The following is a 21,104-nucleotide window of genomic DNA, read 5'->3' as shown; positions in this document are numbered from 1 at the left end:
TAAAAAGTAACAATTATAATTCTGAAATTAGTCCACTAGTTTGTTATAATATAATTATTTACATCTAGCTGGATTTGAGCCAACTTCTTCTGGCACGGTTTGCTGCAAGACGTTGGTTGGAATCCAGCCGGATCGAGGGAGTTTTTTGTAAATGTCCGATCTTTGTATTAATAATTAAAACATTAACAATTTCAAAATAAAATTAAGCACCTTTCAAACATACCTTTTCACAAAAACGCAAACATGCTGACAATATTCCTGATCTGATGTTGGATTTACATCGAAAAACTATTAAACTAGATAGTACCTAAATACAGATAAATGTCACCCATAATTGATCTTGGTCTTCTTATTACATTTTTGCAAGACACGACCATCTAATTATAACAGGAGCTAGACCAAGATCGACCCTGCACGATTTGAACAGTACAAGACTAACTTGGGAATTCCTGTATCTCGCAGTTACGTCAAACTCAGATATGCGAGTGGAGTATTGGTACATTTAGTTTCAAATCAATGTCGATATTATATAGTGTCGGTTTCAAACTGTTTCCTTTAACCACGGCTTCTTCTAACAATAAAGTTGTAAGAAAAAGACTGTGTGTCTGACCAGCACCCCGTCGATTGAATATCGTTCTTGAATCAAAGAGCGCTTTCGGAGCTATTCAGAACATTCCGAGAAACGTTTGATTCGGATTCGGATACAATATCGTTATCCAGCAGCGTTTACGGAGTTAGTTAGTCGGTGAAATAGATTATAAGAAAAATGAAAATCCTTTTATACATTTTTAAGACTTTAAAAGCCTCTTCTTCTTAATTATCAAAATAATGAAATTGAATATAATCTGGACTATATTTAAAATAATAAGAGATTTCCATATTACATTCTTGCTTTGTAACATATGGTAATTTTCATTCGATAACCGTTCTGAATATCGTTTGTAGTCTTTGCCGGTCGAGAAGTTCGAGTAATCATACGGGTGTGATGTCATTACAGTTCGGTATCGAATACGACAGTTTGACGATCGATTCGGGTGTTGTGAATAAAAATGAAAAGAAATCGGTCGAGAACTAAGTTATCCTAACGTTCTGAATCGACCCTCAGGCCACACTAATGTAGATATGTCTGTAGACAAAAAGTACCTAATGTAAAATTAAAACTGCCTGACCAACAAATACAGCATTTATAATTCATCGTAATGACCTTTCACGCATCATCTTTATCTACAGTTCATATTTCTTTCATAAGTAGTTTAATAGAGACGCTAAGAATACAATTACCGTTTAAATCTCTTTTTAAAAATCAAGTTTCTTTAAAGAGTACGCAATTTTTATCTTAGGAGTCGACTGCAATGGATATCAGCGTTACGGCAAGCGGCGGCAGTGTCAGGTGGGTCGGAGGGATACCAGCGCAGAGCACGAGCATGCAGACGCGGGGCGGGGGCGCGTAGAGAGAGGGAGGCAAGGGAGACTAAGGCCAGGTTGCAGCATGAAGTCAGAGCGAGATTGGCAGCAGAGGCACAAGCACAGGTGGGTGGTGCTTAATTTGCACTTTGACTAACCGATTTGATGACTCTTAAAAGAAGGGGAAAACTATTTATATACGACGATTTTTGTAATCAGACAACGTCACACAAGTTTCTCTGATCTCAAATTAAGTAACCACAAATACCCGGACCCGAGACAATATCAAAAAGTTAGTTTTTCTGGTTTGACTCGGCCGGTGATCAAACCCAGAACCTCAGAGATGGCAACACTATGAAAATCAGTGTGCAAGCCATTCGACCACGGAGGCTGGCAAAGTTAAGAGGAAGAATTAAATCAATGTACTTATCCAAAGAAGCATAAGAATATAGTAGATCCTAGTTTCAAATTTCAAGCCTAACTTTAAAAAATAATCAATTATAAATGAAATTACAAAAACAACAATAATGACAAATGTTATATTTGTTTAGGAACTGGCTGAAATATCACAGAAAGATAATAAGAAACTAGAAGAACTTAAACATACGCAAACTGAACTCGAGAGGCTTCTTCAAGAAGAGACTCAAGCTAAGAGAGACGAAGAAATTGTTAGATCTTTACAAGCTAGGTAAGTAAAGTTATAAAATATTTTTGCCTTGATACTTACCTAAGTACATAGGTTGTGGTGGCGCTTATTGCATCTATCAAGCAGAATCAAATAACGCGAAACGACATAGAAGCTTTTGAAAGGAATATTGTAGGTATATGGATAAATAGCTTAATGCCATTTTTTATTTTTATGATACTAAGAAAAATTAGTACAGACAAGGTTCTGCAGAGAAGAATCTTAGTGGCAAATTGAAAAGGGTTGTTTAATAACTGCTGGGGACAATCCCATAAGTGTGTTTTAGTGATGACAATTGCCAGTAGGTAATCGCATAGAATACTTCTAGAACAAATTGTAGTTCTCTTTAGGGTGGTGTATAAGTTGTACAAATATTTTACGCGGCCACTACAATACCGGCACGCTATGATGGCCGTATTCATTGTCGAGAAAAATATAATCAAATGCGAGTCATAAGTTTTTAGACTTAGGTATAACTCGCAAAGGGTAACTGATTAAAAAGTTTTAATAAAACCAAAACGAAAATGTTTACTTAATTTATCGTCAATTCGAAACTGCTTTGTTTTGCATTGAGCTTTGACGCGAGTCTGCCGGAGGTAGAAATTGTGCTGGCCAGCGATCCCATCACTGACGATCGTATTAAGTATGATTTAATAATTTTTTTTATTTCAAACAACAAATGCCGAGTTGTGTCGTAAAATTATACATTCCATAAATTTTACTGCACGTCACTATTGGCAACAATGTACAGCAATTAACGTTGAAGGAGCTAATATCCTTCAACGTTGTTCACTTCACTTTTCATTTTTATGGCTCCATCAATATGAGAACTATGAATTAAATACGAAACGCGGACAAACGTCAAAACTGCCATTATAGCTTTTTTTTATTAATAATCTTGGCTTGGATACAAGTCCTTTGAGCCATGTCTTCGTTTAACTATCAGTTTAGTTATGTCAGCTTTGATTTAAGATACTTAATTTAAATTCAACGTTATAACACTTTTTATAAGAACGATTCAAAGACCGAAGTGTAAAGATGAATTTGTTATTAATTTACATGCCATAGAATGCATGTGATGATTCACCAGCAATCAAATTGAAAGTCACGCCACAAAAAATTACATTTTTATAAATATAACAATATATGTTTCAATGTTACATGCAGAGTGCTAGCAGAAGAATGGGAAAGAAGAGAAGAGTTGGAGAGACTACAAGAAGAACAAAATAAAATGCTTGAAGAAGAAAGGTTAAAGCGAAAAGAGTTTGAAAGATTGCAGGCAGAAAAAGAAGCTCAGTTTAGAGGTAACTTAAAAGATGATAATTGAACTAATTAGTAATTTGTTATGCAATAAACTTGAATAGCAATTCAATGGCAAGGTACTAGCAACACCTTCGATACATAGTTAGCATCGAGTATATAACCATAAATAGAGACAAAATGTCATTTCATTTGTTTGAAAATTATTCTGCCAAATCGTTGCTATGGCAACTGCGCTCCGATTGGCCAGCCCGAATTCGAAACAATTGACAGGTGTCAAAGAGGAGAGTAATTTCGTCAATTGTTACGCTTCAAATCGACAAGTTTAACTTGAGCTTTGCTATAATGGACGAAAATTGCAAAATTTCATATTCAATATTTAATTACCGATGAAAAGTCAGTCCATTATTTTGTAATTAGATGTTTTGCTGTTTTTCCTACACTACTGAATGGAACATCACCCATTGTTGGAGATATTATCTTTATTACAATAAATATAGAATATTATTGGAATATATGGACACGTACGCACACAATGATATAATATTTCTCAATGTACGGATCAGTTGTTGGCGCTGTACTATTTCAGTTTTCTAATTTGTGATTACAATGCAAACGAGAGTTGATATTTAAAAGTGATGTAAGGCCCATTTACCTGATGAGTTGTCAGGGATGGATGGCTCTTATTTCGTCTCTATTTCTGGTTATATACTCGATGATAGTTAGTAACCGGCCGGCTTAGTCATTAAAATTAATTATTATATAATTATTCAGTTAAAAAGACTTATGATTCAAAAGCTTTAGGTAGAAATATGCGATAAAGATTCAAAAAAAATTACAGAAGCGGAAAAACGTCTAAAGGAATTGGAATTAGAAAAACAAAAGTTAGATGCAGAATTGAAAGCTGCACAAGAAAAAATTTCGAAGACTGAAACCAATACACAAGCACTACATGTACAGTTACGGGTAAGTCTAATCAAGTTAATATAGTCTAATAACTTTGCAATTAAACAAGAACCAAAAACAATTAAATATTATATACTTACGTGTATTTTTTTCCATCCTCTAAGGTAGGTACTTAGATAAGAAACATTTGACTAATAAAAAGTCCTTTGACACACTCTTTGAAATGTTAATTTTATTGAATATCACGATATTTAATACCATGATATCGTCGGGGATAGTGCAATTACGCGTAACTAGCATTACAACTAGGATTATGAGTTATTATCGGTAAATTTAGTGGCCAAATAAAATCCGCGTAGATGTCGTGTCAACCAAATTAGCGTAATTTACGGGAATCTATTGTCATGAGTCCATACACAACCTAAATTAATGCTTACTGTACAAAAACGAAAGTCGTTACCATTGAAATAAAGTAATAACGTTAAATCCCTCTCATGTAAAATTTGGTTCACTACACATACGCGCCATTTACCAATACGCACAACATTTACATACGCGTATTTGCACCGTATTGTATTATCCCCGATGATATTCAAGTATTTTTTTATGAAATTACTCCATTAGTTTGTTCTAATTTTATTAATACAAAGATCCAACATTAAGAATCCAGCACCTTCAGCTTCATCAAGCACAGTATACTGAAGACGGCTATTTATTTTCCAAAAGTATTCGATACTTGTATTAATAATTTCTCTCTTTGAAGTTAGTTACTACTTACATGATTTTCCCTATTATTGCCTCCGCAAGAGTTGAAGGCTAAGCTAGTACTGAAAAAGCACTACAGAGAAAAAATCTTAGTGACAAATTGAAAAGGGGTTGTTAAATAACTGCTGGAAACAATCCCACAAAAGTAAGAGAGTTTTTAGTGATGCCATTAATCGCATAGAATACATCTAGGCTAGGATAAATTATAGTTTTTCCCGTGACCGCTAGGGGTGTTGTATAATTTGTACATATCGAGTAAGTATATAACCAGAAATAGAGACGAAATAAGGGCCATCCATCCCTGGCAACTCTTTGGGCAAATGGGCCTTATATCACTTCTAAATAACAACTTTTGTTTGCAGTTTTCTAATTTGTGATTTACAAATTAGAAAACTGAAACAGTACAGCGCCAATCACTGACCTGTGTGTACGTCTCCGTATATTCCAAAAATATTCTGTGCTTCACATTTCATCGGTAATTAAATATGTAATTTTACAATTTTCGTCCATTATAGCAAAGCTCAAGTTAACTGGTCGATTTGAAGTGAAACAGTTGACGACACCGGTCAATTGTTTCGAATTTCGGGCTGGCCAATCGGAGCGCAGTTGTCACAGTAATGATATGGCAGAATAGTATTCAAACAAATTAAATGACATTTCGTCTCTATTTCTGGTTATATACTCGATGTTTGTACAAATATTTTGCGTGGTCGGTAGCTAGTTTTAGTGTTAAACTCTTGAAGACGCGATTAATAACTTTGAATTATTTATAGAACCTTATTCATTAGAGCATATTTTGGGCGTGTTTTTTTTTATGATACTAAGTGACAGGACGAACAAATCGTGCGCCTGGTGGTAAACGACACACCTGTCCATAACAGTTGCAATGCCGCCCAAAGATTTAAATCGCAAAGATCTAAGGGGTACTGCCACTGCGCCCGTCATACTGAGACATAAGTTGACAAATCCAACGTGCTTGTAATTTCACCAGCACCTTTACTTGTTGTGTTGTGTTTCTTGTTGCGTTTCTTTGTACAGTAAATTCTATAAAACTATTATTTCAAATTTCAGGACCTAACACCACTACTCAAGAACGGCGAACGTGCTCGACGTGCAATCTCATTCGTTCCGACCACGAAGAGCTCGTCAGACACCCTCATTGACGTCAGAGCCATACGACATTTGAAAGTCATCGACGATGAAGACAAATTATGATATAACATAATGGAACAAACAATAAACAAAGTGATTTCGAAGTAAATTAATGAAAAAATTAGTGAAGTTAAAAAATAACAAACATGGTATATTTTAGAAATATGACATCATTTCTACGTTTTTTTTTTCGGCACAAGCTAAACACAATGCATAAAATTTAGCCAGCAGCTACTTAAAAACATTATATTTTAAACAATGAGTCTATAACTATTATAAAATAATTGTTTTAATATAAAATAAAAATATTGTACAAAAAGGCTTTCTTTGTCAATTCTAAGCCTTTCCTTGTTTGAAAATTCCTTTATGATTTTAGCAGAAATACTTATTGGTCTAATTTTTCCGCTTTGTTGGCTTCCTTTTCCGCTTTCTTGGCTTCCTTTTCCGCTTTCTTGGCTTCTTTTTCCGCTTTCTTGGCTTCTCTGGCCGCTTTCTTGGCTGCTTTCTCGGCTTTCCTTCTCATGGCTTCTAACCTCCTTTCTTCCTTCTCTTTTAGTTTGTTTAATTTCACCAGTTGTTTCTTCAACTACAAACAGAATAAATACATGGAATTGGGAAAGGAGCATAGGATAGGTATAATAAAACAAAATGTTTATTTCAATTCGGGAGTTTATTAAGCCTTTTTCTTTCCCTTTTTACCTTTGCCTTTTTGCTGCGTGAAAATAAAAGGAACAATATTAGTTATAGATATATAAAAACTAGTAATTAATTGTCAAACTGATTGTTTTTGTGTGTATGCTCATTAAAACCGACAAAATAAGGCCCACCTCAAAGTAACTTCAAGCACTTTTATGTACATAGAGAAACATTTAAACTTACCGAGAAAAAATATCTAAAATATATATTACCTGCCGTAAGTCGTACAAGAATCTAATTTCCGGTGCAACCAAATACTCTGCCTCTTACCAAACTTTTTTTCAATGGAGCTAGAGCCCGACATTAGGACTGTGATTATTAAGACTTAGATGAACCTCCTATAAAGTGATACGTCCTATCTCTGCCCTTCAACCTAGAGTAAACCTAGTACAAACATCTCTCCTTCATCTCAGAATCTCTTCTCTTCAGAATCTTACCTTTTTCTTCTCTAAGCGGTTGGCAATGACATTTCTCCACGCAGTTTGTAATACTCTGGCCGCGTGTTCTAATTGGAATGCCTCCATTTTTCGCATCATCTCTTCATGATATTCCTTCTCGCGTTCCTCCATTAATGGAATGTATGTTCTGTTTTGTTCCTCTAACTTCTCCTGTCGAGTGATAGCAATTTTGTTATAAAACGGAATTGGCGTTGGCGAAAATTTGAATAAATGAATGCCTCGTGATGGTAAGAGGGTTGGTGTTATTATGGGCGAACAACCTAGTGACAAGTAATCTTAAGAAACTAGATGCAAAATGCTCAAGACCACACATGAAGTCATTGGATAAGATCTCACAAGTCAAATCATCGTTATTTCATAGGTAAGAGAATTACATTTGAAATCGTCATATTGATTAAACTCTACTGCTCATTCGTAAGGCAGATTCCCCTGAGAAGAAAGATCAAGAAACTCAAGGGGTTACTCTTGTAAATGTACATTTGAATACATTTATCATTTACAATATTTATTTCAAACATCTTAGATCGAGAAAACCTGCAAGAGCTAAACGGGTCGCTACCACGGAATTTTGTCCTCCAAGTACGCAGAAGCTGTTTAAATAACCTTTAGATTAAAGTTTTTATTTCACTATAGGTAATAGTTTTAAACCTCATAAATGGTAAATTTTGAATATCACCCGGAATTATATGAATTTATGACTTTGTGACGACTTTCAGGAACGGCTAGTCTACGCATAGTCGACGATATTATGATATTGTTGAGTATATGTGTATAAGAGCCAAATACAATAGGATTGAGCGGTTGGGGCCTCCCTGCAATATGAGTATTAATTCATTTGTGGTGAGAATATCAACGTGTTACCAATTGAAAATCTGTCGACCTTCGTTCGACGTAATTTAATAAGTGTTTTCTTATATTATTTATTATGTTATTAGTCTATAAGGCTTGTATTTATAAGTCCGCATAACTTGATTATAAATAAATCCTGAAAAATTAGTTGATGACGCAGATAAAAGAACGTTTAAAGAAAGTATACATGGCATTATAATACTATTATGTAGGTAGTGTTGTAAAAGACTCGAGTCCAGGAGTCTACATTTGTTAACTCAACTCAATTTTGCTCAACTCAAATTTGACTCGACTCGAACTCACGAGTTCGAGTCGAGTCGAGCGCGAGTAATCGGAGCACGAACTCGAGCCTTAAAAGAACTCGAGTCGTAAAGCTAACTCGAGTTTGAACAAAACTCGAATTCGAAAACTCGACTCAAAGCGACTTACACACTACAAAGTCGCGAGGACGACAAGAAGGGTTCAATTTTACGTAACAACTATTAATGCCCACGAATTAAATAAAAACAAAAACTAAATATGGTGATTTATAAAAGAAAGAAGATATACTTAATTATATTGCAGTAATTATACTAGTTTAACACACCACAAAACCTTTCAGTAGGTACTTACCAGCCTCGAGCTCGACTCGTTACATGAACTGAGTCGAACTCGAGTGCGACTCGTTACATGAACTGAGTCGTACTCGAGCACGACTAGTTACATAAATAGACTTGAGCACTAGAACTCGAGTCTATTTGGAAACTCGATAGGTTCGTAATACATCGAGCAATGAGTCTCTGTCTTTATGAGTCGCGTCTTATGAATTGGAGTCGAGTCCTAAAATGTAGACTCCCGGACTCGAGCTTTTTACAACACTATATATAGGTTCATGAAGATACCTTTTTCTTGCGAAGATCATAGACGAAATGTCAGCCATTTTTAGGTCATATGTTTTTAAGTACGTCTGAATCTGTGACTTTAAACTAAACCCCTTTCTTATTCTTTATTAAAGCCTATTGTTTTAATCTTTTCCTTTTAAGCAAAGTCTATAGCTAATAATAACACATAAACATTTAGTCCGTTATTAAGTTTAAAATTACGAGAATTTATAAGAGGGCTATGTTAAAAAAAATATATTTGTTTTTCCTGGCCGGTATATAAACCAGTCATTTTATTATATTACTAAATGCATAACTGTTGGGAAAACATATATACAAAAATATAATGTTTTCCGTAGTCCGCCATTTTTTTTGTTGGCAATCGTCCGTGTGTCAAATTATATGGTGGTAACTAAAGAGATATTAAATAGAGCGATAAATTATTACACAACCCAACAATACAAAGTAATACTACCTACTTGGCCGCAACAAGAGCATCACATTGCTCAAGTGATTAGGTATTACTTACTCATCCAGTATTTACAAAATTTGAAAGGTTGTCTTGGGTTTAAACGTATAAATATCACATCGTGATATTACCTCTAGGTCTTCAGTTTTCTTTTTCTCATCTTCGTACTTTTCAGTTAATTCGTCGAGTTCGCTTTGCTTATCGGACATCTCAGTGTCATACTTCTGCAGCCACGACAACAGCTGCGTTTCTACCTTAAATCTGACGTATACATTTTTGTTGTAATAAATTATGTTTTTTAAGTCCAAAAATAAAATCTAAGAAATCCAAAACTTACCTTCTAGCTCTCTGATTTTTCTCATCAAGGAGATGGGATTTGAGTAAATTTTGATAACCTTCCCGCGTTTCTACTTCCTCCTCTTTCAGCAACTCGTTTTTAACATCATGAGCTCGAGTCACCAGTACCATTTGACGTTCGGAGTCCAGACTTTCAAAAAAGAATACATTCATGAATTATTACAATAATACACTAATATAAACATGTTAATACGTAACCTGGCCCTGTACTTTGAACTTTTATTGTCTCTCAATTTATTTAAAAGATTTCACCAAGGCTTATGAAATTAGAGTGCTACCCATTCAACCAGTAAATATATGATGATCAGCAATTTGTTGTCGTTTTGAACAAAGTGAACACCGGATGCTTCTAGATGTATTGCACTATAGTCTGTATGTAAGTATTATTATCATATTTTGACTGCAACAAACCTATCTGTACAAAAATAGTGAAATTTCTTCTACAGGCCTACCGCTTAATTTTGTAAAAACTTATTGGACACGAATTTCATGGCGAACACGCCGCGCGGCCGCCGCGCAGCAACCGCGTGCATGCAACTGTCATGGCAAAGTATGCTCTATTTATTCAGCTATTTTAACATTTTAACTTAAATGAGCATCTCAGGGGCACGGGCGAGCCTGCTTTGTCGAGCTTTATGTGAGTCGAGCGGCGGCTGCGCGAAAACTTTCGCGTCGTGGAACTACGCTAACTGAGTCGGTTACTGAGGTAACTGAAAAAAGTGCCAAATGGCTTGTCTATTCATTTCAATTATCAATGAAATTTTAACACCAATTATAACAATAATTGACTAATTCGGGAGGTACTTTTTTAAATCAATTTGCTATTGAATATCTCCAGAAAAATCTTATTGAAATTATCCCGTGTGGAGCGCGACATAACAGTCGCTCCTCCCGTGCCGCGCAGCTACCTCAGGAACCGACTCAGTTATCCGGTAGGCCTGTAATTATTATTGTTGGTATGACAATCAGGGCAAACGTCAAACTTTTCAAAACATATTGCCAACCGGCAACCTATGGAGCAATTACACTAAAAAAGCCTACAGGGCCATGCGTGTGCAATTCAACGACGCCTTCAGGTGACTCGCTCTTGAGTGTGTAAAGGTAGACACGATGGCTTCGGTAAAAAAATCATTAATAGTTAGCCCATATATGTTATAATCCCACTGCTCGGCACAGACCGCCTCTCAGAATAAGAGGGCTTGGGCTCTATAGTTCCCACGCTGGCCAGATGCGGATTGAGAACTTCACACACATCATTATATTGTCTTGCAGATATTAATAGATTTCCTCACGATATTTTCCTTCAGTTGCACGAAGCGAAAGTCTTCGCGCGGCAACCACGTTTTCACGTACATTAATGGCAATTCCTCGGAATAATACAACCGCGCGGTCGCCGCGTAGACCAAAGAGAAGCCAGCCTCGCCCGCGCGCATTAAACGCGCATTTAAGTTAAAACGTAAAAACTAAATGAATAGAATGTATTTTGCCATGACAGACTTCAAAAATGTTTAAACATACAGAATATTTTTACTTGACGTCCGAAATTGTGACATTTTTCACCTCCTATACTCGTATATGATAAAAGTTAATTTGAATGTTACATTAAATTACAAACATTTTAAAATTTTATTTTCTTTTAAATTTGTGCTCATCTTTCGTCTAATACCGTTGTTGCGATATTTTTTCGATACAATAAGTGTTATCATAAACATGTTAGCGAGGATCTGAATTGTAAGTAAATAAGCATCCAACTATCCGACCATTCATTATTATAGATACTTAAAATATTAGTTAAGTTTTATTGAACGTGTGTCAACAGGATGTTTCATAATATTCAATTATTTTTTGTGAAATTACTCCACTAGTTCGTTATAATTATTAAACAAAGATCGATCATTTCCAAAAAATTCATTTCGATCCCGTTGGATTCGAACCAAAACGTCTCCTAGCAAATCGTGGCAGACGAACGAACTAACAGACGTCACAAATTTTTCCATGTGTTTATTGCAGATCTCTGGTTTTGGTTTTAACGACTTTTTGCCGTAGCGCCATCTGTGAGAAATCTATGAAAGTTTTTCTTCGCTCAGCGAGGTACCTTTACAGCTACCAGCAGCCGACTTAAACTATTTTTAAGGTCATTACACTTACACTTTCTTCTGAAGTTGGAAGGAAGCGGCATGGTGTAAAAGAGCAAGTTCCTGCTCCAGTTTACTGATGGTCTCTGTTTTGATTGCCATCGTTTTCTCGAATTCTTCATTTTCATTCTTAATAATCTGCGTGTATTCTATTGAGATAAAACAAAATATTATATACTTCTTAACATCTACTAATAAAAAAAAACAAAAAGCATTTATTTACTACATAAAATAATTGCAGTATCCGGTGTCAGTAAAAATTACTTTGTTAGATACCCCGCTCTTCCAAGTCACATTCTTTTTTTTATATCCGTAAATAAGGAAATTAAAATTAATTAACCAGAAAAACTTAAAGAATATGATCTTCATGTGCAAATTTAAAATAAAATTATAGTGTGTGTGCGTGGGTATGTGTGTGTGGCTGTGTGTATGACTAATACTTATCAAACAATGATAAAAGGCTAAAGGTCAATTACACAGTCCAGTCTAGTCCTTTTACCAAAGTCTACCACGTTATCACGGTCTTCGGAGAGTGTCAAAGAATAATAATAATATGGGCTAGACATCGACACCAATTGCTTGTTAACTAGGGAATTCCCTTTACTACGAGTAAAAGAGCAACGAATTCACTCTGTGGTACTTCACAGAACACCCAGCCCAGAACCAAGTGCCCCCTGGCCGAAAGGTTACCATACTGGTCTGCCACGCAGAGGTCCTGCGTTCGATTCCCGGGAAACATTTGTATGGCCTACATTTATTTCTCTCGTGATTGAATTTGTGGTTATCTACGTGAGTGACCATGACACCAGCGACACAGGTCCCTAGTGCGGGGCTATGATAAAAAACAATTTAGAAAAATTTATTTCCCAAATTGGTCCTCCGGAATCGAACCAAGGACCTCCGCATCACTGGATGCATTTGTTATGCAAAATGGTCATCGAAAATTTCATGGTCATGAAGAGGTTGTGAACGTGCCAGCAAAGCCGTGGAGGCCATTTACCCGACATGCTTTACCACACATAACCCTATACCATGTATTCATGGATAAAAGAAATACAATTTTAATTATAAACATGTATTTTCTAGCAAAATTACTTCTTGCGTGAATTTTCGAACACTCTTTATGTTTAAGTTGTTGACGTTGATAGTTATGTGATACATTTAATTATTTTATTTTAAATTCTGTGTTTAACTTGTTGACATTTTGAATTATATAGTATTAATTAATTGATTGAGCTTTATTAACTAAAAATTGTAGTTATAAAACATTGTACACCCGATATGGGTATGATCTGTTGTACTCAAACTACATCTGCTTTACCAGTTCAAACAATAAATTATTCTGATTCTAAATTTTCTTGCGCCCACGTTTAGTACACTACGAGATTGCCAAACAGTCAAATTTTGAGTTTTGTATCTACCTTGAATTTTTTCCAACAGTTTGTTATTGGATAATTCTAGTTTCCTTGTGTCAAGTTTGATGGTCAACTCCTCAGCAGCCGTCATATTCATTTGTATCACCATAAGCTCTCGAAACTTCTCAAATGCCATGAGATACTCCAATGACGGATTACTTTCTTTTTCCTGAGAAATTATTTGATGTTACAGACGTTTTTAACTATATTCTTGAATGCCTTTAACTAAATACCCAACAACTAATAATTGGTCAAAAAGAATTATTAGTAGAAACTCAGAGAAAAGTAAACTCAAGTATTATTTACCTGTCCCATTGCATTATATTCATTTTTCATCTGTGGAAAAAAGCAGTACAAAGTTTTATATGAATTTGAAATTTGCAAACATCAAAGTAAAACATTTTTCATATCATAATTTATCATCATCACTCGTTAGATTACTTGGAGTATATGCACACGGCTTATTTTATACGCGCCGACGACACGCGTTTCACGAAAGCGCGTTTTCGGCGCCGTAGAGGCTCAAAAAGCAGATTGTGGCATTTGCATCGATTCAAACGCGCAACATCGCTTTGCATTGCAAGCAAGAAACTAACATACTCCACTGGAGTTTACACTTAGAATTTCATGTTCAAGACAACTTTTGTTGTGACTTCTTTCGCCTTTTCACACTTCGTGTCTAGTTCAGTGCATGCAAAATAAACACCCAAAAACGAATAGTAATAATTTAATGCAGTTACAAAGTGATTTCTCTCTTAAATCTTGTTTTTTATATATATTATGTAGGCAGCAAACAAGCATACGGCCCGCATGATGGGTAACGGTCACCGGCGCTTACGAACCTGCAACACCAGGGGTGTTACGAGTGCGTTGCCAACCCTTTAGGCCCCTTTCAAACCCAACCTTTTGCAAACCCCTTATGAAGGACTACATGCTGTATTCCTGTATGAAAACCCAGACATTCATTCCACAACGTAATTGTACGTAAGAGGAAGCTCCTCTGAGGTCGACTCGGTTCCAGAGTGTGAGGATGAACTCCCTGCCAGTGGCGAGCGGTGCGATGTTATGTCAAACAGTTCTTCAGAACACTGGCCTTTGTACAGGCGATAGAACAGGCATTAGGAGGCAAAATCTCTCCTCGAAGACATTGATTCAATATCATCATCTGCAAGCACAGGATCGTCAACAATTCTCATAACACGTCTTTCAACCACGTCAAAGGGTCCAAGTTGGCATCCGGAAGCTCCGGCTCAAATATGGCAGCAGTATTCCATGTGGGGACGGACTTATGACTTATAAAGTAGCAGTCTCTGCTCCGACGTGAAATACCGCTTAAACCTAATGAGCACACTGAATTTTTGAACGCCAGCTTGACTTCCCCATCTAAGTGACTGCGGAACTGAACGTGACAAGACACGTCGACACCAAAAATCCCGATGCTCCCCAAGATATTTAACGACTTGTGGAAATGGAGTCTTTTTAGCGGTGAACGCACTAACATGTGTCTTGGTGGGGTAAATTAAAGTAAGTTTAGTAGTCCCCAATCAGAAACCCTCTCCAGGGTTTTTTCTGTTAGTGACACAACCTTATAGGATATGTCTAAAGACGCAGTGTGTGTAAAGACGCAGTATCTCTTATCAAAATGCGCGATACATACGCGCGACTACAGCACGTCTGCGGCGCGTAGGTATACGCGCAGATGACGCGCGTTTACAGCGCCACTGAATTTGTGAAGGTGTGGAAAGGTTTACTCGCTGCGACTACATCGCGTTTGAATTGCGTTAACGCGCGTCATCTTTGCGTCGTCGGCGCGTATAAAATACGCCGTGTGCATAGGCTAGGTCTACTAGGTGGACGAATGACCCGGTTAGGGCGGCGGGTAAACGATGGATGCACGCCGCGTTCGATCGGCTAGTCTGGAAATCTAAAAGTGCTAAACATAATACGAACTACAAGAAACAAATTGGATAAAAAGGAAATTTTATGACTCTCCTTTAAAAGCGTAAAAAGATTATCTACTAATTTCGTTTGTAGAATCATAATATAATAGGATAAGTATAGTATGGCAACGTCACACGAACGTAGCAGCGCGCTTTGTGTGTGTGCACGACAGCCGCGCGCCCTGCTCATTTTTAAATTTATTTATTTTGATTTACCAACTATTAGCTATTACGTTGTGACTTATTTACTAGGTACATTTACTTATTCATGGTTTTAAGTTAAAGCAAAGCTAATAATAGGTAAACACCTCATGCAAAAAATGGCAAAAGAAGTCTTCTTAACTTAACTAGGTATATAATATTATAATAAACAAATAACTTATAACTACCTACGTCTATACAATACAACAAAACGCTAATTTATATTAATAATTTTCAAAAACAAAGGCAATTAAACTGCATATACGTCCAAATATTAACTATTTATGCCATTTATGTTACAAATTCCAAAGTAATTTGGACCTTCGTAGAGGTGGTAGATAAGGCACTCTAAGTCTTATTTGGTTTAGTATAATCGGAGAATCAATTTGGTTTTGTAGTAACATGATAATAATGAAAGGCGCGTGTGACGACCAACGCTGTGCAACCCGAATGCATCGCGAAATTATTATGCGAATGTGTATGTGTCCGTACATGACACGTAGCGGGCGCGCACACATGAAAGCCGCGCCGCTACATTTGCATGGAGCCGAAAAATTGTCATTTAACTGCCTCTGTGGCCGAATGGTTACCATGCCGGACTGCCACGCGGAGGTCCCAGGTTCGATTCCCGGGTCGGGAGAAATATTTGTATGGCCTACATTTATTTCTCTCGTGAGTTTTGGTGTAATTTGTGGTTGTCTATGTATGTGTCCATGGCACCCGCGACACAGGGTTTCCCTAGTGCGGGGCTATGTTGAGTGTGTGCGTTATATATTATATTATATTATATTTTGCAGATGTGGCTTTATTACTGCAAGGGTGCGAATTATCACAAAGAACTGAAATCTGAAAAATTAAATGAATGTAATTACTTTGATACGCTCGGTTCTGAGTCATTTTAAAACTACAGCTATAGTTCCAGATAAAAAATGTCGTACCTCGGCGATCATCTTTTCAATTATAGGCTTGAGAGCAGGATAACTGTTCAAGATGTACATGAGGTGACCCAGCTCTGGATTAAGGCGATTTTTAAGAGAAACGTCACCCTATAACAATATTTAGTGAAAATACAGGAACATGGAACTTATCAACTTATATCTCAGGGTAACAGGCGTATTGGCAGTGCCCCTAAGACCTTTGCGATTTAAAGCTCTGAGTGGCACTCATTGTGCATTGTGTTATGGATTGGTGAGTCATTTCCCACCTGTGGCACGATTTATTCGTCCCTTCAACTGGTATTATAAAAAAGTAGGTAAATTTAATAATAATAAAAGATTTGTGTATTTCATTTCAAACTTACAGACAAGTTTGACTTTGACAGTGTTAAACTTTGCATTGAGGGCTAGACAGACGTGTCTGAACTAGATAATTAATTGCTTTCATTCCTTTTTGCGGTAATATAAATTGAGAATAAAAATAACAGCTAATAACCCTTCCAAAGCGCGGCGAACCGTTTGACGTCTATATGTACTTCTTTATCTTTATCTACCTACGCACAGCAGCGCATAGTATATACTGTAGATACTAAATTTCATTTTATATATATATTACGTGTAAAGTTGAAAAATTTTCAAAACTCTTATTTATCTCAAAATCTTTATTTCTTTTCCTGGCCTTAATATCCTGATATTGTTTAATAAGGCCCAAAATGGTAGACTTTTAAATGTTTTATTTTACAATTTTCCACAATACTTTTTAAATTTATGTATTTGTGAAAATACCTAAATAAACGAGGCTTTCATATTCAACGAGTTTTCTAAATAGCCTTTATGGCCTGTTTTAATTTTTTAATAAAGGTGGGCCTTAAATACCTCACGTATACTATTTGTCAGAATTTTGTCCTTGAATATTTGAAAAGCAAAAAGTTTTATAATTGGAGTGGACCAAGCGTAATGAGAATGAAACAAAGTGACTTTGAAGAGTTTTGTGAACCTTCTCCATCCGTACAAGTACATATAGACCAAAATGGCTGTTTTCTATGATACTAAGTGACGGGACGAACATGTCGTGCGCCTGGTGGTAAGTGACACACCAGTCCGTAGCAGTTGCAGTGTTCAGAGTTTTAAATCGCAACAATCTGATGGGCACTGCCAATGCGCCCTGAGACGTAAGTTGACCGTATCGTGTGCCTGTAATTATGTTGAGGCATTTGGCGAAGGGGTGTGGAGTATTGCCACAGTAGCGGCAGCCATACCACAGAAGGTGGCCATTTTAAGGGCGTCCGCATTTACTCTATTATAACAAATTACGCAAAAGAAAAAACAATAATATCAGCGAGAATTATATACTACAAAAATACAAAACTTACGCTTTTTAAATCTTCCATAGCAGCCATATTCAAGAGACTTGCAGAAAACAAAGGATTGTCATACTGCTCAAAGATGAAAATCAAGTCGTCCATATGGTACGGTGTAAGGATAGAAGTCAGGAGCTGGTAATCCTGGACCAGTTTTGGAAGACAGATGGACAATTTGGTCTTATAGATAGCTTCGTCAATGATTTTCGTAATTCTTTCCGCTTGAATGTGGCATTCCAGGTCGATGGGGGATCCGACTGAAATAAGTAATTATTATGGACATGATTACTACGATAAAGTACTATAACATTTATTAAATGCATAGTACCTACTTATGTACTAAGTATACCTATATTTATAACCGACTTCAAAAACGGAGGAGGTTGTCCATTCGACTGTATTTTTTTTTTTTGTATTGTATTTTATTTTTATTTGTATTGTATTTTATTTCTGTGTCTGTTACACGATTACTCCGACATTTGTGTTAACCGGTTTTGATGATTCTTTTTTTGTTGGAAATGGGTACCTCAATAGTAGCGCCATTTAAATTTGAAGAAAATACCCAACACAGATATCGTTGAAAATATCCCACCTCTAAGTGTGACCCACAAATAAGGGGATGAATCCGATTTACTGGAATTCACCCGCTTCCCGTTCATCATCATTATCATCATTTCAGCCCGGTAACAACTTCTGCTGGGCGCATGGCTGCTCTTTTGCACGCCAGCTCGATCAGTCCTGTGCGAGTCTCATCCATTGTCTTCGGGCTCTTACAGATTAACACGATACGACGTCGCGTCGTGCTACGACGCGGCATCACTTCACGATGCAACGTCGTATCGAGCAACGTAAATCGTAGAAATTCAGTGTGCGTTCCCCAATGCCGCATTCATTTGTTATTCATATTCAAAGATGATTTTGTATTATTCTAATGTTTTGTCCCATAGTACAAGACGCTCCTCGACTAGGATTATTAAATAATCAACTCCAATGTCGTCTGTCATCTATGAATATTGAATAATTTGTTCTTCAATATTCACTGGGGAGCGCACTGTGAGTTTCTACGCTACGACCTCGTACCGTGCGTCGTGACACGTTGCGATGTCGTGTCGTGAATTTTTACGTTTCTCGTCGTAGATTTCTACAATACCACGTCGCATCATGAAACGATGCCGCGTCGTAGCACGATGCCGCGTCGTAGCACGATGCCGCGTCGTAGCACGACGCGACGTCTCGTATCGTGTTTATGTGTAAGAGCCCTTCCTGCCACCCTGACGATATCGTCCGACCATCTAGAAGGTGGTCTGCCTCGAGGACGTCTCGCTCCTACCGGGTACCACTCAATGTCACCTTGATTCATCGGTCATCGTCCCGCCTAGAAAAGTGTATGCCCATCTCCATTTTAGGCTTGCGATCCACATACCAACGTCTACGACTTTTCCGTTAAACCATTAACTTGGCAAATAGATGTAACAAACACAGCGAAAGCGGGTAAGCAAACTTTTGAAGTCGATCTTTTTTACATAAAAAAGTTGTATGTATCTATAGATAGACAGATTAATTATTTATTTATCACAAAACACATACATGCGATACACATAAACAAAAATAAAAAGTAATCGAAAAAACAATAGTACAAAAAAAGTAACACGATAAGAAATACCATAAAAGCATTAAAATAAGATATCATTATTTTTAAATTTTAAAAGGCAAAAGATCAAGTAACAATAAGGACAAACACAGAAATATCTAAGGCATTACAATAAAAGCTCGCAACGCGTTGCATGTGTGCGCTGTGGTGATAAAACGGCCGTAACTCAGCGTAATTGCTGCTCAATTCGAGCAACATATACTGATATTCTGCTACGCCCGACAAGCAGAAAACAGCGAAACCGCTGCGCGGCAGTGAGTGCATAATAGGGTATATCAAAAGAATTAAATGTTTACAGAATCATATTAAAGTGTTAGATTAATAGAAATTACAAAAATAAATTATTGTTGAATGGTAGCAATACCATAGACTCAAAGTGCTTCGGAATACCAAGTTTTTGTTTGCGTAAAATAGCCGCTTTAATGTGTTTCCTAAAGGAAAACTTAGTATGCACAGATCTTATTGGCGGAGGAATATTATTACAGCACTTTGTAGCCTGATGGCGGAAGCTACCCTCAAAAGCTACCATGCGGTATACATATATAACCTGCCAGAATAGACCTACTAGTTCGAGTATGTGCAGTTTGTTTAAATATCGGAGTGCTAATAAAATTAAAATTTAGCAAAATTAATTGGAAGCAAACTTACCATTGTCCTTGGTAAAATCAATTTCTTTAGAATCCAATTTATCTTCCCCAGATTTGCTACTTCCGGACTTGGAGCTCTCTTGCTCTGAAGCTGTGGACTGTAGCGTGCCGGAAGATACAGCGTCCATGATTGCCGATAATCAATTCACTATTTATTAATCTTAAAAAATAAATACGCTTCGAAAATAAAAACAAATGCGTCTATTTGCTTTCGTGGCCTCGTAAAGTTAATTTTGACCTCATTAGCCTTACGGCAAGCAATACAGTAAAATCTAAGTTGATTTTATTACACACTAGTAACGCATAGACAATAAAATTGTATACCTAACTAACGCACTCTGAGCAAAATGATTAAGAGCGGTTACACACGGTGATTTTTAACGGCGATGCAAACCATTTGCTAGCTTTTCTAAATAATTGCTACCTTTGATATATTGAGAAATTAAAAAAGTTCTTGACCAGCCATTCTGATATCAGGATGGCTGGTCGCCACTTTGTTCAGCATGAAGGGAGCAAATTTTCCTGAAGTATGTATTACCAATAATTGCTATTTGCTGCTTTCACGAATTAAAGGTACACGCTTAATTGTGATACATTTGGTTGGTGATTATTGGTAATACATACTTCTGGAAAATCTCCTCCCTTCATGCTGAACAAAGCGGCGACAAGCCATTCTGATATTAGAATGGCTGGTTATTTATTTTTGAAATTTCTCAGAATATGTCAGAGGTAGCAATTATTTAGAAAAGGTAGCAAATGGTTAGCATCGCTGTTAAAAGTCACCGTGTGTAACCGCTCTTAATCATTTTGCTCAGAGTGCGTTAGTTAGGTATACTATACATATACTATACCCTGACTGTCACACGCGATGCAGTCGCTAATCGTCTGTCTACCTTTATATGATGCAATCGCGATGCAAACACAATACAAACGCGATACTAACGCGATGCACGTTTTT

General features: G+C 36.7%; 2 protein-coding genes across 2 annotated transcripts in view; one reads left to right on the top strand and one right to left on the bottom strand.

Moving 5' to 3' along the window:
- The window catches only part of LOC113235721 (differentially expressed in FDCP 6-like), a 41,057-nt gene extending 34,739 nt beyond the window's left edge, over nucleotides 1–6,318 (top strand). The window contains exons 6-10 of the mRNA XM_026471590.1: nucleotides 1,341–1,530; nucleotides 1,956–2,092; nucleotides 3,257–3,393; nucleotides 4,191–4,315; nucleotides 6,092–6,318. Of these exons, the coding sequence (XP_026327375.1) occupies nucleotides 1,341–1,530; nucleotides 1,956–2,092; nucleotides 3,257–3,393; nucleotides 4,191–4,315; nucleotides 6,092–6,235 (733 nt within the window). The 3' untranslated portion in view covers nucleotides 6,236–6,318. The remainder of the gene's footprint in view (nucleotides 1–1,340; nucleotides 1,531–1,955; nucleotides 2,093–3,256; nucleotides 3,394–4,190; nucleotides 4,316–6,091) is intronic.
- Nucleotides 6,319–6,506: 188 nt separating this feature from the next.
- LOC113236000 (dynein regulatory complex protein 10-like) lies at nucleotides 6,507–20,361 on the bottom strand. Its single transcript, XM_026471926.1, has 10 exons — nucleotides 20,148–20,361; nucleotides 17,861–18,105; nucleotides 16,491–16,598; nucleotides 13,718–13,747; nucleotides 13,418–13,580; nucleotides 12,010–12,145; nucleotides 9,842–9,991; nucleotides 9,636–9,765; nucleotides 7,306–7,476; nucleotides 6,507–6,758 (listed from the first exon to the last, which is right to left on the bottom strand). The coding sequence occupies exons 1-10, from the start codon at nucleotides 20,272–20,274 to the stop codon at nucleotides 6,558–6,560; spliced, it is 1,461 nt and encodes a 486-aa protein (XP_026327711.1). The 5' UTR covers nucleotides 20,275–20,361; the 3' UTR covers nucleotides 6,507–6,557.
- Between the last annotated feature and the right edge of the window lie 743 nt (nucleotides 20,362–21,104).

The sequence above is a fragment of the Hyposmocoma kahamanoa genome, unplaced genomic scaffold (genome assembly GCF_003589595.1).
Source record: "Hyposmocoma kahamanoa isolate Upper Pololo Valley unplaced genomic scaffold, ASM358959v1 88, whole genome shotgun sequence".
In the NCBI taxonomy this organism is placed as follows: domain Eukaryota; kingdom Metazoa; phylum Arthropoda; class Insecta; order Lepidoptera; family Cosmopterigidae; genus Hyposmocoma; species Hyposmocoma kahamanoa.
This window is presented reverse-complemented; position numbering and strand designations above follow the sequence as displayed.